Source organism: Hippocampus zosterae, chromosome 14 (assembly GCF_025434085.1).
Source record: "Hippocampus zosterae strain Florida chromosome 14, ASM2543408v3, whole genome shotgun sequence".
In the NCBI taxonomy this organism is placed as follows: Eukaryota; Metazoa; Chordata; class Actinopteri; order Syngnathiformes; family Syngnathidae; genus Hippocampus; species Hippocampus zosterae.
Genome location: NC_067464.1, coordinates 15,409,469 through 15,426,010, shown reverse-complemented (window position 1 = coordinate 15,426,010; position 16,542 = coordinate 15,409,469). Strand labels below are relative to the sequence as shown.

At 41.9% G+C, this 16,542-nt stretch overlaps 2 protein-coding genes across 3 annotated transcripts in view; one reads left to right on the top strand and one right to left on the bottom strand.

Moving 5' to 3' along the window:
- Positions 1-16,542, bottom strand: part of LOC127614473 (uncharacterized) — a 316,500-nt gene that overhangs the window by 145,343 nt on the left and 154,615 nt on the right. The window lies entirely within an intron of this gene.
- The window catches only part of clmna (calmin a), a 68,699-nt gene that overhangs the window by 44,967 nt on the left and 7,190 nt on the right, over positions 1-16,542 (top strand). Inside the window, exons 7-12 of one of the 2 annotated variants that reach the window (XM_052085672.1) lie at positions 86-279; positions 4,834-4,916; positions 5,028-7,037; positions 13,819-13,997; positions 15,306-15,387; positions 15,743-15,804. In XM_052085672.1, coding sequence (XP_051941632.1) covers positions 86-279; positions 4,834-4,916; positions 5,028-7,037; positions 13,819-13,997; positions 15,306-15,387; positions 15,743-15,804 — 2,610 coding nt within the window. Of the gene's footprint in view, positions 1-85; positions 280-4,833; positions 4,935-5,027; positions 7,038-13,818; positions 13,998-15,305; positions 15,388-15,742; positions 15,805-16,542 lie in introns of both variants that reach the window. The other variant, XM_052085671.1, reaches the window with a different exon arrangement.

The following is a 16,542-nucleotide window of genomic DNA, read 5'->3' as shown; positions in this document are numbered from 1 at the left end:
TGTGAGCTTCCATTTCAAGATTTATTTTGATTTATTAGTTCGGAGCAATATTCAATTAGTTTGTATGACCACTTTTGTTCCCAAGGTATGGTGTGGCAATACAGGACTTTGGGAAGAGTTGGACAAGTGGTCTTGCTTTCCTTGCAGTCATCAAGTCCATCGACCCCAGCCTGGTAGATATGAGGAGGGCCTTGCTAAGAAGTGCACAAGAAAATCTGGACGATGCATTCAGGATTGCCCATTACTGTTTGGGTATCCCGCGCCTCCTGGAGCCTGAAGGTGTGCTACGGCTTTTTGTAAATTTACGTATCATCTACTGCAATTTCGTATAATTACAATTCCACTCTGTTAAGGCATTGGAAAACCTGAATTGCTTGAATGAGGTCTTTTGAGTACCACAGAAACTTGGCTTAGCCCCATGGAGGTAAACTGTTACAAGTTCTACCCTGTTTACTTGTTTAATGTACTGTACCAGACAAAGGTTTGGAAACACTTTCACATTTAATTAGTCTCATACACATTAAGAGGTAAAAAAAAATTAAAGCTACTGATTCTTTATAATGCACAGCTGTAAAGTGAAAGTCAGTTCAGGTCATGAAGCAACATCAGCATCATAAAAATATGTGCAAAGCTGTTGTGGGGAAAAGGTGTCCATTTTGACTAAAATAAAAAATTCAGTACAATAAAATATGTATTTTTAAATGAGTTTTAATCAACATTTTTTTGTTAACCAAATAATTCCACCAAAATCCCTTCATAATGTCAAATTAAGCATTACTCTACCATTCAGGAACCAGGCTCCATTTGTCTTTGATAAGCAATTTTGCTCATCAAGGACTTCGTTGAGGATCAAATTAGTCATTTTAAGGAGAATGTTTTGTTTCGATTAATCCCAGGGTCCCGAAACAAAAAATGTTTGGTTGAATGTAGGGCTGCCACTGATTGTTCAAGTTTCCTCGCGGGAATCCAATACAATAATTTTCTATTAGAATAAAGGATATTTTTACTTAATACTAGTGGTGTAGTTGTTGAGACCATTTTTAGGGTCTTTTTACTCATGATCAAGACCGGTCAAGACGATGCCAGTACGACTTGTGATCAATGAGAAACGCAGAATGCAGATGCTCCGCTTGTTGGAAAGTAAAAGTCTTATCGGAAAGAATGTTAAGTACTCGGGTAAACCGAGTTAGGGAGGGGGATCCAAAAAACGTAGACAAAAACAAGGTCTCCGAAGTAAGACAATTTAATGTCCAAACCGAAAATAAGCGAGAACATAAAGCGCTGGTCCACAATGAGGACCAGGAGGTAAATCAAAAACGACTAACAAAAGGTGCTTGCACAAAAGAGCAAGAAAAAGAAAGTAAAGCCCACAAACTACGAACGAAAAACAATGTAACACTTTGTACACGCAAGAAAAGCCAGATCATCAAAACAAAATGGTACTCACACACAAACTTGGTACCGAGACGACACGCGAAAACACGACGAGGTCAAAAGCCACTAGTCAATGAGCAATGAGGTGAGCAATGAGGTGAGCAATGAGGTGAGCAATGAGGTGAGCAATGAGGTGAGCAATGAGGTGAGCAATGAGGTGAGCAATGAGGTGAGCAATGCCAAAAACAATACTCCCACAACAGGTGTCGAACGTAGGAGTCCTTAAATAGTGTCTCAATTGATTAATGATTGCCAGCAGGTGTGCTAGAGAGACCGCTCCTGCCACCTGCTGGCCAGACCGAAGAACCGAAATGTGACAAAGAAAATGCAAAGGAGCGGGACTGGATGCAGAAGACACGGAAGAGAGCTGACTCTCAAGCAAAACGCTCAAAGTACTGACAAGATATCACTCTCAATTCATTCATCTTCCGAGCCGCTTGATCCAACTGTATTTATAGAGCACTTTCAAACAGCCATCGCTGCACACAAAGTACTGTACATGGAGCAACTAACATATACAACAGTAAAGCAACCAATCAGTAACAAAGACAGTAGAGAGCACCAAACAGTATAACTCAGATCATAATTTGGGTCATGCTGAGTCAAATGCCAAAGAATACAGTGAGTTTTGAGGTGGGTTTTAAAGATGGGCAGTGAGGAGGCTTGCCGAATGGTCAGTGGGATGTCATTTCAGAGAAAGGGACCAGCAACGGAAAAGGCTCGATCCCCTCTGAGCTTCAGTTTAGTTCTTCGTACTTCGAATAATGTCTGGTCCGCAGACCTAAGGCAGGTGTGTAGGGGCGGATGTGCTCAGAGAGGTAAGGTTTAAGATTTAAAGATTTGAAAACAAATAATAGTATATTGAAAATAAATCTCAAATGTATAGGGAGCCAGTGAAGGGATGCCAGAGTAGGAGTTATGTGCTCCCTCTTACGGGTACTAGTCAAGCAGCGGCATTCTGGACCAGCTGGAGGCGCTTAATGGAGGATTGGCTGACTCCAAAGTAAAGGGCATTGCGGTAATCGAGCCAGGATGTGACGAAGGCATGAATTGCTAACTCAAAGTGTTCATGAGAAAAGAGAGGCTTTACTTTGGCCAGGTGTCTAAAATGAAAGGATCTGCATTTAACAACGGCACCAATTTACCGGTCAAGTTTAAAATCACTGTCCAGTTTAAGACCCAAATTTTAGACTGTTGACTTAAGATAAGGAGACAGGGGGCCCATGTCTACAGGATGGGATATACAAGGGCCACTAGGACCAAACAGGATCACCTCTGTTCTTTTCATTGAAATTCAAGAAATGTTGTGCCATCCAGGTTTTAATTTCTTCCAGGCAAGATAAAAGTGGCCTTAATTAGAAAGTGTCTTTTTTGCTCAGTGGAATATACATTGCTGAGTAACACGAGTTTATATACTGTGAGACATCAAGCCTATATGACAGAGTAAAGGATAAAAGGGCCACAGCCACTGCATAGCAACTGAAACATCAAACGTACTGTGGGAATATTTATCAAAATAGCTTTTAATATGATGTACTTCATAAAATATTTATATATAAGCGGCTGGATAGCTCAGTTTGTAAGGCATCGGTTTGGCGTACGGGACAGTGGTTCGAATCCCGCTTGGATTAAGTAGAAAGAATGAACTTACTGTTCTTTGCGAATATCCTCATAATATTTTTGTGTCTGCTCAGCCGATCTGGTTGAAGTTGTGCTAAAACAAACATCACACAATAAATCGCCTGAACCTGAACCGACCGCTGCAGGTTCCCTCTTGTTTTTGTAGAAATTGTTATTATTATGATGGTAGTGTTCTCATGCAGTGAGAAACCGAAGCCAATGAAGACAAATGAGATGTAAGTTCTTTCACAATTCTTCAAAGACATGCCAGTGAAAACTGAAAATAAGATAATACAAAGCAATGTCTGAACAGAGTCAAGATGCAAAAATTCACCTTATCATATGCAAAAACACTCGAATTATCTACACAATCTGCTCTTTGGAATTTCATCATTCAAAGGTAATGGGAGCAAGTCGTCAGCACATCGCAACGTTTAATCATTCCATTCAGAATCAAAATCATCTTTCTTGGCCAAGTATGTGGAACACACAAGGAATTTGTCTCCGGTAGTACAGTCTACACTCGTCTTATCAATAACAAGCAACTACGCTAAACAAAGACATGACAAATAAGTTTCAAAAGACTTTCCTTCATGTAAGGGTACCATCGTGCAGTCATATCACCCAATGACAGCTGTGAGACAATAGGGGTGTTCACACGGCACATATTTGCTCCGGCGCTGCACCGATGTATTTTGTTGCGATATATTTTGCACCGCAGCAAATTGTGTGGAGCGTTGACACGTACAAAGCCGCTGAGCGTGTCTACACCGGCACAGCGTCGGTGCAGCCCCACTTGTGTTCACACGGCAGTTTCTGCAGCGGAGCAAAACGACAGAAAACAAATGAGCTGTCGTGTTGGTTCTTTTTAAAACGTATACACAACTCAAGCGACTACTGGACAGGCACGTCCTTCTCCTTCTCGGTCTCCGTGCCTTCTGCTCGAGAGTGACCGCCCCCGAAAACGTAAATCAACGATGACTTCAATGACACTCAGAAAAGCAAACGCATAATGTACCAAACAGAAAATCAAGAGAGGAAATCACAAAATAAATTATATGGGGGGCAGGGGGTTGTGAACACACAACAAAGGAACAAACTACACTAACAACTCCGAGACAGTCCAGTCTCCTACAAAAGGAAGGAAATATGTTACCAGCCAAGTCTTGTGTCTTTATTAAACAAGCACATGACGGAAGTCCGACAGAGCATGAAAGCAACGCATTTTCGCCACATGTACGCTTCACAAGCATTTGCTCTGGAGCATATTTAACCCAGTTGCGTTCACACATGCAAATTTACATCGGTGCTGCTTCGCAAACGAGCATTTGCTCCGGAGCAAATTTTTAAACCACCTCCCTGAGGTGGATCAAATTTGGTCCGGTGTAAGCCTTTTTCCGCGGCTGCACCGGAGCTAATTTGCACATTTGAACGCTCTACTGGGGTAGCCCCGGTGTAGCACCGGACCAAATCTTGCCGTGTGAACACCTCTAATGTGCAAAGTGGAAAAGTTGCAGTGAGTGGATGAAATTGCAAGCTTCTGGATAATTTACCAGGGATTAGTTGAATTTTTGTTTGAACAATATTTGAAATTTCTAGAAACACTGATCCATACTGATGTTAATGCGAGAATAGTTCAATTTTTCAATTGAATTAATGCAGTAGCGTGTAAAGTCTAAAATCCTTTTGACTGTTTTGGTCGTGGTTAATGGAGCCTAACTGATATCTGTTCCCTGTATTTCGCTAACTCCAGTAAATGCCTTGCTTTCGCTATCCTAGATGTGACGACCAATGCGCCAGACGAACAGTCCATCATGACATATGTATCACAGTTCCTTGAGCACTTCCCTGGCATAGATGAGGTACAGAACACTGAACATGTGCATGGATGTTATTTTTCTGTCATCACATTATGTTGAGAAACTAACCTGATGATGAATACTGATTGACTTTTTACATTTTGACTTCCTTAGCAAAATGAGCCTAACCCTTTCATCGAAAGGAGTATCTCTGTGGATCGACTCGGCTTCTGTGAGCCTGACCGTGCGACCCTGACTCATAGCATTGTGAAAGAGAGATGCCTCATGTTCCAGAAGGACTGTCCACAACCCCCACCCCACATATTATGTTCTTTTGTGTCAGAAGACAAAGGGAACAGTTCACCATCCATTCATCCAACAATATCTTGTACGTGGCTTAGTGAAGACTCCTTTGCTGATTCCACCTGCATGAAAGACAACTTAAATAGGACGGAAGAAAATGTTGAACCCCCAGAAGAAGTCATATCCCAGATAACCCCTAACTCCCTACAATTAACCCAAAGTCACTCTCGCTTTGACTCGCCGTTGCTCGAGTTGAAGAAAACGGAATCTGTCAAGGACGATTCTGCTATCAGCTCTCCAGATTCTTGGGTAGAGAGTGATGATGGAGTAGTTCCTGTGAAATGTTGTCAGAGTCTAAGTCGAAGTTCATCGTGTGATTGGGATATGGACTGCGCAACCCATGTGCACATTTCTTCTTTTGATGAAGGATCTGTTCCCATTCCATGTGAACTTCCAGATGACCAGTTCATTACAGACTCATGTATAGATGAAGGTATTTTTTCACTTAACTCTGATGATACACAGGGCAAAGTCCTTGGAAAGGAAATCGAACAAAAAGATTCCAAGGAAGTTGCAGAAAAGGAGGAGGAAGATTTCAAGAACCAAAGCAAAGTCTTTTTTCCAAAAGTTATATTGGAAACTTCAAACGAAAACAGAGATTGTCAGGTTCGATGGACTGATGCTCATCATTTGCTTCAAGTGAAAGCATCCACAGAGGAAAAACTTCCAGTAAAAACAACATCATTATCTGGATCTGACTCTCAAGAAACCGGTGATGCTACCATATCCGGTGCACATCCACAAACTGAACCACAACTCTGTTCGAATGAAGAGCTTTCAGAGTCATTTAGTGTGGCAACAAGTCCTTGTGAAGAACAGGGATGTTTGAAGCAAGCCGCGGACCGTGTGACGAATTCACAGATTGGTGAAAAAATAATTGATCATCAAACTGACAAAAGAGTTGAAGTGGAAAATGAATGTTACAAAATAGATTGTCAGTCGAAACAAATGGGTCCAAATTCTTTTGTGAAAGATGAAGATGGCGATGAGCCCTTAAGTGCCCCCTGTGACACAGAAAAATATATGTCCGCTGGAGATGCCCACCAATTGGAAAGTGATAAAACCAACCAAGCCCTGTGCTATAACAAAAGTGACTTGGAATCATACTCTCACCAGCAACTTGAGCAGCAGTCTAGTGGTGTAACATGCAGTGATGATAAGATTTTTTTCAAGAAAACTACGGACCATGCAACTGATTCACAAGTCATTGAAAGGCAGTTCTACTGTCAGCAAAGTCTTGGAGAGGTAAATGTTGATACATTCTTTTTCCAACGGAATGACTTCAAGAAAACAGTGTGTTCATTGCGGGACAAAAGAAAGGAGGAGGCCACAGAAAAACCAAATAAATCAATTGATGTGGATGAAAGATATTGGCCAGATCTTCAAGTAAAGTTGGAATCAAACACCCAAGAAGGAGATCCGAAAATAAGAACAGACCAGATAGCAGGTTGTCCTGTGAATACAGAGGACATGTCCTCAGCTTCTCAAGCAGCCAGACACCAAAATGAACAAAATGAGCCTCCACAGAAATATCAGAAAATCGACTTGTGTAATGACCCACTTGGTACATCCAAGGAAATCAATGATTTTTCCACAGACCCCAGTCAAGGATGTGACTCTATCGAGAGTTTGAATTGTTTTTACCCAAACAGAGAGGAAGCCCTGTTTACAGAGCCACTTAATACTCAAATGCAGAGCTGGCCATTGGTTTTGAGTTTATCACCGCTTAAGCCAGCTCCAGCTTCTGAGACAGTACCTCAAGATAAGCCACTTTATTTGATGGATGAAGACGTTGCGAAGTTGTTGAATGAAGACAGCAAGGTATGTAAAAATTCCAACTATGAAAATTTTTTACATGATGTCACTTGTCTCATCCAGCCATAAAAATAGAAGGACATGCATTTTAAGTGAATTGATAATGACACTTTGTGTGAAATGACAAATTGTCGCATTGTCTTTATTCATATGGCACATTTTATACACAAGGGTCGAGTGGTGAGCATGTCGACCTCACAGTGAAGAGGTATTGATTCCAGCTGCGGCCTTCCTATGTGGAGTTTGCATGTTCTCCCTGTGCCTGTGTGAGTTTTATCTGCCTATTTCAGTTTCCTCCCACATTCCAAAAACATGCATGGCAGGCTGATTGAACACTCTAAATTGTCCCTAGGTATGAGCGTAAGCGAGAATGGTTGTTCATCTCTGTGTGCCCTGCGATTGTCTGGCCACCGGTTCAGGGTGTCCACCGCCTACTGCCCAAAGACAGCTGGGATAGGCTTCAGAGCACCCGCGACCCTTGTGAGGATAAAGTGGACCAGAAAATGGATGGATGAATGGGTTTCTGACATAAGGCAACTAAACGAGTTTCACACAATCAAGGAAACAACACTTCTAATCTTTTAAACACACAACAGTTAATGATCTGTTAGTAGAGGCACCTTCCAACTGGTGGTGGAAGCAGGATTTGGGAGCCAAAACGACTCAACAAAAAATCCCACGCTGTCCTCAAAGATGCCCTCAGTGACAGGTGGACACGATCAGATGAGTCCATCGCTGTCCTCAACCGTCGGATCAAATGATCAGGAAATTTACAAAACTTGTCAGACATGTCCAGGCGTCACACTCTCACTACTAAGCAAATGGAACAAGTTCGAAGAAACAAGTCGTCTTGGAGAGAGAGCACGGATCTCCGTCACTCTTGAGCAGCCACTGGCTAAAAAAGCATTGCCTCTCAGCAAAACACCCAACTAGCCCGTAGTTCCCACCCCCATTACCAGTAGCAGCCAATTATCACAGACATGTGCTATTGCCCTTGATGGACCAGCGATTATACCTAAGATGCATTTGCAGGCTTAACTAAACAATAGCTTCTTAGTAAAAGTGTGCACATAAAATAACCCAGGGGGTTACATTTAGAACCAAAGCAGAGAAAAACAAGCATAGCTTACAAACATTTCTAAAAGAACATATATTGACGACGTTTAAACGCATTCAGAGGAAAACTTAACAAAACATTTAAAAGTGAAGAAATAGGAGAAAGTTTCAAAAGTTACTAAAAGAAAAAGCAGATTTGAACATGTTCAGAAGGCCTTAATCAAAGGCATGGGGAAACGTTTTTAACCTGGATTTAAGAGCTTTTAGACTTGAGGATGACTAGAGCAAATTCTATTTGTGTTCAGCATAACAGCTAAGTCCCCCAAGTAGGGGGATTTAATGTGCACATTTTGAGCATGACGTCTCTGATCCACTGGTTAAAGGACACTTTGATTCTCTCCTCTTTCATCTCAAACCGCTTCAAACAACAAAGCGTGTGACGGAAAAGTGGTTAGGACTGCACGACTGTTCGTGTTTTATGTTATGTGTTGTGTTTATTATTTTACTTTATGTTAACTGTTTTGTAAAGCGCTTTGTTACAGCTGCCGCTGTTGTGAAAGCGCTATATAAATCAGCATGTATTGTATTGTATTGTATTAATCCCATCCAAGTTTCCAATTTGTTCAACAATATTTTTTGTTCAATTGTATTAAATGTAGCACTGAGTTACGATAAGATGACCAACAACACTTTCCCTATGTCAGTGTTCAATTTTAGGTGAGTAAGTAAGGATCCTTTCTCGATACTATGGTGAGGTCAGAAAACCTGATTGGAATTTATGAAAGTGCGGTTGAGATCAAGAATTTGCTAGGTTGACAATCTTTCTTAACCCTTCTGTTGTCCTCGGGTCAAAATGACCCGTCACTTTGTAAAAAACGCCCCGAAAGCCCCCCTAAATGATATTTTTTAAACTTGAAATTTTATGAGTTTTCCTAGATAGGCCCCAACTGCAGAAAAATCGAAATGTTGTTTTTTCACATTTCACATTTCAATGGAAGCTGTACAAAAAAAGTACAAAGGTGGTCTTCGAGTCAAAATGACCCATGAGGCAAATGGGGTTGAAATCAAGGTCACAAAAGTTATTTACACACCATAGAATGTTTCAATGTTTTAGTTGTGTCTCAGATCAATTAGTAGAACATGTGAACAAGACAGTAGCATAGCTGCCGTTCTCGTAGATGGCAGAACTCTTTTTTGTGGATTTCAAGGAGTTATAAAGGTGCTACAGATGACATGACTCCGAATTCTCTCTGTGCTGACGCCATGAGTGTGCGTTATGACATTGAAGAGGCTCTAGAACTATTTTTTTCTGCTGTCCAGCAAGACAACTGATTCAGAACAGGAAGTAAAGGATGTATCAGAAGAAGATCGGGAGGGATATAACCCAGAGTATGATGAATTGTCTTCAGAAAAAGAAGAAATCCCTGAAGCTGAAAGAGAGACTTTCCTTTCAAAAAATGGCAAAATAACATGGTCCTCAGCAGCATACAACCAACAAGGCATGCATGCAGAACAAAATGTACAGGAGCTCCTGAGAATACCTGATGATCCACCTTCCACAGCCACTTCCCCAGCGAGGACAAGTAAGAAGAAGAAATGCCAGTTCTGCCCTCAATAGAAGGACTGTAAAACACATACTGTGTGCTTTAGGTGAAAGAAATATATCTGCAAACTTGCATACTGCGCTACATGTGCTAATTAGTTGAATGGGTTATCTTATTTTTGTCTTGTATTGTCCTAAATAGTTTACTGAAGGAAAAAAAAGAAAGAAACTTTAGTCATTGGAATGAATACAAATGCATCCATAACTCATTTAAGCGCATTTTTTTCATTTTCTTAAGCTATAGAAATCCAAGTGAAGAGGGAGAACTATATCACACATAATGTGATGAAGGACAAGTTGTTTCTTCAAGTAATATGAAATTTGGTGTTTAAAATTCAATTCAGCTGCTTATTTGGGGGGTTTAGTGAATATGGGTCATTTTGACCCAGAGGACACAGGGTGTGCATAGGAAATGAGGACAAGAGGAGGGTTAGAGAAGCAAAGGTCTGAGATGGGTCTATCATATAATTCTTGCAATGAGTACCCGGAGAAAACCCATGGGGAGAACATGGAAACTCAATATAGAAAAGACCAGAGCTGGGATCAAACCCACGACCTCTGTACTGTGAGGCCAACACACTAACTACTGGATCACTGAGCCACTGTTTTTATACTACATAGTGTAAAATTGAACATTGTGACGCTATCGCTCATATATACAGTATCGCCCACTCCTACATGCCAATACTCCAAGTGGCCTGGACTGCGAGTGCTCTTCATAGCTGCTTGCAGCTATAGTTGTTGTACAAATAACACGTTAAACTGAAACACACCTTTGCTAAATGTTTGTTCTTGCTTTTGTTGACACTTGCATGTCGTTAGTTATAGCAACTCTCTCTAATTTTAAACAACCTCTGCGTATTGTGGCATAGTGGGTTTTTTGTACATTTTACATTATTTCTGTTGTTTTGAAGTTAACTAGATCAATGGTCCCCAACCTTTTTTACCCCAAGGGGCCGGTTTATTCATTCATTCATTCATTCATCTTCCGAGCCGCTTGATCCTCACTAGGGTCGCAGGGGGTGCTGGAGCCTATCCCAGCTGTCTTCGGGCAGTAGGCGGGGGACACCCTGAATTGGTTGCCAGCCAATCGCAGGGCACACAGAAACGAACAACCATTCGCACTCACACTCACACCTAGGGACAATTTAGAGCGTCCAATCAGCCTGCCACGCATGTTTTTGGAATGTGGGAGGAAACCGGAGCACCCGGAGAAAACCCACGCAGGCCCGGGGAGAACATGCAAACTCCACACAGGGAGTCCGGAGCTGGAATCGATCCCGGGCCGGTTTAATATATTTAATATTTTCAGGGACCAGGCTTTAGGGTGGGATAAATACAACATAATGTGATATGACCTGCATGAAAAGTGTGGTATTTTCAAAACATACGTGGAATAATAAACACAAATCATGACTCGAGGAACAGCCTATCTGGTCGCAACACTCTCTGGTCGCAACACTCTCTGGTCGCGATGGTCACATTTAAACGTGCCTTCAAAATAAGCGACAACGCAAATTCAAAGTGCATGAGAAATACGACTCACCACAATACTGAATCAGTGGGAGCCCAAAGCTCGTTTTTTTTCTGCAACCATGCGGTCCCATCTCAGGGTAATAGAAGATGACACTCAAAGCATGTGGTCTACTTTGTAATTTTGTTTTGGTCGCCGTCATTTTTTCTCTGAGAGAAATCTTTGCAGCATCTCCGTAATTCAAACACTCTGGCCAGTGATCTTTCTCGGGATAACCATCTTATTTCTGTGTCTAAGAGAAGGCGTCTGTGCTCCATCTTCATCTCCTCACAAATTTCCTCGAATAGCGTGTGTTAAGGGTGTGTGCTTTTTGTGGTTAATAACTTTAATGATATCATTCTAGAGTCTAGAGACTCTAGAATGACTGCAACCTCCTTAATACCCCAAAGGCTTGTCTTTTAATGCAGTGTGCTTGATCTCCGAGTGGCGAAGCAGTTTTGATGGCTTCATTGCCTCATTAGAGAGCCGATCGCTGCATATAATTCACAGTGGGCTTGGTGCGTGGGAATCTTCCGCTGGGATGAATCAGAATTTTAAATAAGAGTCCTGATATCGTCTATGAAATGTACCTTTCTTTTTCTTCAAAGTTGAAGGCTCCTCTTCTGTCTCTTGGTTGGGCCTTTACCCCTTCCCAAAGAAACCTTCCAAAGACATTTGTTTTTTACCCATTTTGTAGGCTTCTACGTTTTGTTTATAGCGTAACCTAACACGTGACAGAGAAGCGCGCCTTGACATGCGTCAAGACTGACAGAGATGGATGTAAAAGAGAATCAGGTAATTTCTTAAAATAAAACATCTTTAGGATTCTGATATAAATGAAATGGAATTCATATAAGTTATATATTCTCTCTGTGTGGCTTGGTACCAATATCGGTCAGGTGTTGGGGATCTCTGAACTAGATCATATATTTTCACAGTATTTCGTTTGATAAATCAGGGCTCGACATTGCGATCGATATGCTCACAGATGCGGCCAACTTTTCAGTGTGCGCTGTTAAAAATTTAATCTAGTGGCAGTCGCGCGATTGCGTGTTTTCATGCTCAAACTGATACTTGGAGGGGAAGAAAATAAAGCAAAGGCACTTCAAATCTGTTTCTTTGTCAGACTGCGCACAGAAGGCGGAAGCCTGTCTCCCAATCACGACCCTCTTGGCGTTTTGGCAATAGAGACTAGGCACATGACAGGTCATGCTCTGAATGTTTGTTTGTGTCTCAACTCCAGATGAAGTGAAGGGTGTTTCCATCAGGTGCACCTGCACTCTGTTTCCAGTAAAGCCTGGCTTAGTATTTAAGGACTGCCAAGTTGCCAAGGCTGTTGTCGGTTTATTGACCTTGCTTGTTGTTACTGCTTCACGTGTTATTTTCTAGACCTCTTGATACTATTCGTAGTCTCTCTCGTTTTGTTCATGGATCCTGGTTTGTAAGTCTTTCCGTTATTTTATTTTTACTATGATCATAGTTTTCGTGTCATTGGACTCTTGGTATGTTGTTTGCATATTCTTGGTGTTCCTATGAAACCTTGCCTTTTGCAAGTGCTTTTTGGTTTTGCATAGTTTTTTTTTTTGGCTCTGATCCAGTGGTATATAAGGAATTATAAATTTTAAATACTACTGTTGCAAAACCTAATGTATTTATGGACGGTTGGGTCTTGAACGAACTATCAAGAAATTGCGATCTTAAAACAGATTTATTGTGTGTGTGTGTGTGTGTACAGTATAAGCAAAAGTGGACTCATTAACTTGGCGCACTCGTACGTAACGTATTAACTACTGCAACTCACTCCTCTTCGGTGTCCATCAAAAATTCCTCCATAAACTTCAACTTGTTCAGAATTCAGCAGCCCGGATCATCACGAGAACCCCCTCCTTCCATCATATCACCCCCATCCTCCGACAGCTCCACTGGCTTCCTGTCAAACTCAGAATCAACTTCAAAATACTTCTCTATACATTCAAAGCCATCCATAACCTTGCGCACCCCTATCTGTCAGATCTTATTCAAATCTCCATTCCCTCTCGCTCACCCAGGTCCTCATCCTCCCTCCACCTTTTTCTACCCTCTGCCCGTCTCAGTACAATGGGGTGCAGAGCCTTCAGTCGCTCTGCCCCCAAACTCTGGAACTCACTTCCTCCCAACATTCGTAATATTGACTCTCTTTCCTTATTCAAAACCCAGCTCAAAACCCACCTATTCAGACTTGCCTACCCGCCTTAAATCTTTCTTTCTTTATTTATTATTTTATCTGTGTCTTACTATTGGTCTTGGCTGTACAGTGGCCTTGAGTGTTGTGAAAGGCGCTTACAAATGTGATGTATTATTATTATTATTATGTAACAGGCAGATAGATACTTGTAACTCACCATTTGTCGGATCATTTGAAATTAACTTTTTTGACCCCAAGCCGATCTCCCTGATGACTCTAAAGTCAAATTTTCCAACAGACTTTTTTTTTACTTTAGCTCCACTTTTTTTTTTTAATCTACCTCCCTTCACACTATCTCACATACAGGTACACTCCAGAAAATGACTCCATTGTACCTTATTGTATTTGCCCAGCTCTGACACAACCCCTCTTTTTGTGTTGCTCTCATTAGGTAATGACTGAGATCAAACATAAGACTTGCAGCAGATCTGAACTCAAAGGACTGTGCCAGTTGCCTGGGGGGCAAATCACAGACCTTACAAAAAGTGTTTTCCCACCTGACTGCAGTGATCTAAGTGAGGCTCAGCAAAATACCCAAGACCCTTCCAGGGAAAACACAGAGACTATGAGGTAGGCTTTCTCTTTTTAGATTCCTGGTGGAAAGTTCAACCAGAGTTGTGGCAATGGACAGTTTCTGACTTGGCTCACTCTATTTTTTCCTTAAAGTAGCACTGTCAAGTGATTTGAACCGAGACTCATTGCATATCAGAGGTGATAGTTTGGCCAAAGAGAATTTCAGCTCGAGTATGTAAATTGAGACTTCAAAGAGAAGTGTGAAAATGAAATAGATCAGTTTCATCATTTTTGCCCATTTATAAATATAAATGGGCAATGTACTGTTGTACAAGGGGATGAGTGTGTTTACAATATCTGGTGGCAAGAGCAGTCATATTTTATTGTATGGATTTTATACATTTCTGTCCAATACATGTGCGAGTGTGTGGATCATTATTTTGGGCACACACCCTCAAATAGTGTGTATGAGCACTGCACTTATGTGTGGTCTTGCACCAAAGTGAGCAAAAGTCACTCATGGTACTTCAATTGGTCAATGGTCCCAATCTTGAGAGTGAAAATGAAACAAATGGTCAGAAAATAATCATGACATAGTTCTGAGACTACAGACCAAGTAAAAATAAGAACAAAAAATGTTCATTGTTATGTGAATCGTAGTGTGCTGGACAAACAGTTTGGTCAATAATCATGTGTTATTTTCATGTTCTGTTGCACTTGCACCTTTGCCTCAACTACCGTATTTTCATGACCATTCGGCGCACGGTGTTGTTGGGCGCAGTCTCTGTAAGGGGTGCTATTTCTGTATTTGACACATACACAAAACGCACTGTATTATTGGACGCAGCCCGGCATGGTAAAACATACGCCAGCTTAAACATCCGGCATGCATGCACGCACGCTAAAAACACGTTTTTAAAAAGGCAACGGAAGCAAAACTGAGTTCGGTTGTACTTTATTTAGCCATTTTACAATGTACTCACGTTTTTCTCTTCACCTCCTACACGCTCACCCTTCACTCAGTGGTGACAGGTACCTGCTAGGGGCGTGCCTTAGCGTCCTCTTACACGCCCCCCCTTCACCTCATTGGCAACTGCCACCTGCTAGGGACGTGCCTTTAGCGTCCTCTTACACGCCCCCCCCCCTTCACTCATTGGCTGACTTCCGCATGCCTTCGCCACTCACTCCGCCTTTCTGTATATAAACAGTGTGTCGGCCAGAGGTGCTCTCAGTCAGGCTTTGGAACTCGGCGCATACACTAGACGCTCTGCATTATAAGGCGTCCTGTCGATTTTGGAGAAAATTGAACACTTTTAATGGCACCTTATAGTCGTGAAAATATGGTCATTTGAATTTTCCTTTCAGAGACGGCACAAAAATTCCCAGTGTGATTGAAATTCCGATCCCTCCAGTCCTGCGTCAAAGGAGGGGAATTTATTTCTCTCAGGTTAGATTTATCTATACTTTTATTGTAAATTGTTGGCTTTAATTGAAATTGGCTGTAAATTTCCCCAGTGTGGGACAAATAAAGGATATCTTATTGGCTTTCACTCTTCTCTCCTTGCAGGGTGGTTCTGTTTGTAACCAACAGGTGGCACTGTAGGGCTCCTCTTGCAGTGGCACACCCGTTTTCAGTGCCCGCTGTTGGTCATTGACACAATGACCAACAGGTGTGCCACTGCAAGAGGAGCCCTACAGTTCCACCTGTTGGTCACAAACAGAACCACCCTAACACTCCTTTGTTGACCCCGACCACATTATTAAATACGTAGAACCTTTTGTTTGTCGCCCCCAACTTACAGAGCAACCAGATGACCGTGAGGACATTTTCAAGAAAATATAAGAATGGTGACTCTGAATTTTGGTAAGAACTGTTCCTGCAACCATTTGTCAATAAACTTTTATGGGCATCACAAGTTGTTCAAATACCACATTCAAGCATTTTGGTGCACCAATGGCTACTGTCGGATGATCTTGTCGAGTGGGCCATAATGTGGTGAGCCTCCATTGTTGAGGCAACCAACTGGCTTATTGGCATATAGTAGACACTAGCGGTGAGGGACGCCATCACTACCCCTGGAGGCAGCTGATGAATACGGGCAGGATGCTAAAGCAAGGCATGAGAAGAATTCAGAAACGCCATAAAGAAAGGTCACTAGCCCTTGCTGACATATACCGTAAAGAAAGTAAATTCATTTCCAGTACCGTATCTACTGGGCCAGCACGATTTTCTCTCTAGAATCTTGCAGACATGGGCACTTTATCCTATTTTTCCGGGGCGTCCTCTCTCCGCAATCTGGGTACCCTTCCGTCATCCTTCCTCCGCCCTGATTCATATAATCGTTGCCTGTCCTCATCCGTTTAAAGCGTGTCCATCACAGTCTGTGCCCCCCCTCCAAAAAAAAAGCATCTGTGCACAACGCCATGAGAGAGAGGCATAGGTGAGGGAGGGGGGAGGGGGGGTAGTAATTAATACCCTACAGAAGAGACAGCACTTACTATGCTTGCATAGCACTGCCGAGCCCATATAGAATAGCCATTTTTGCAACAACCGTAAACAAGTATTATCAGAGACAAGATCTACCGTATTTTCCACACTGAA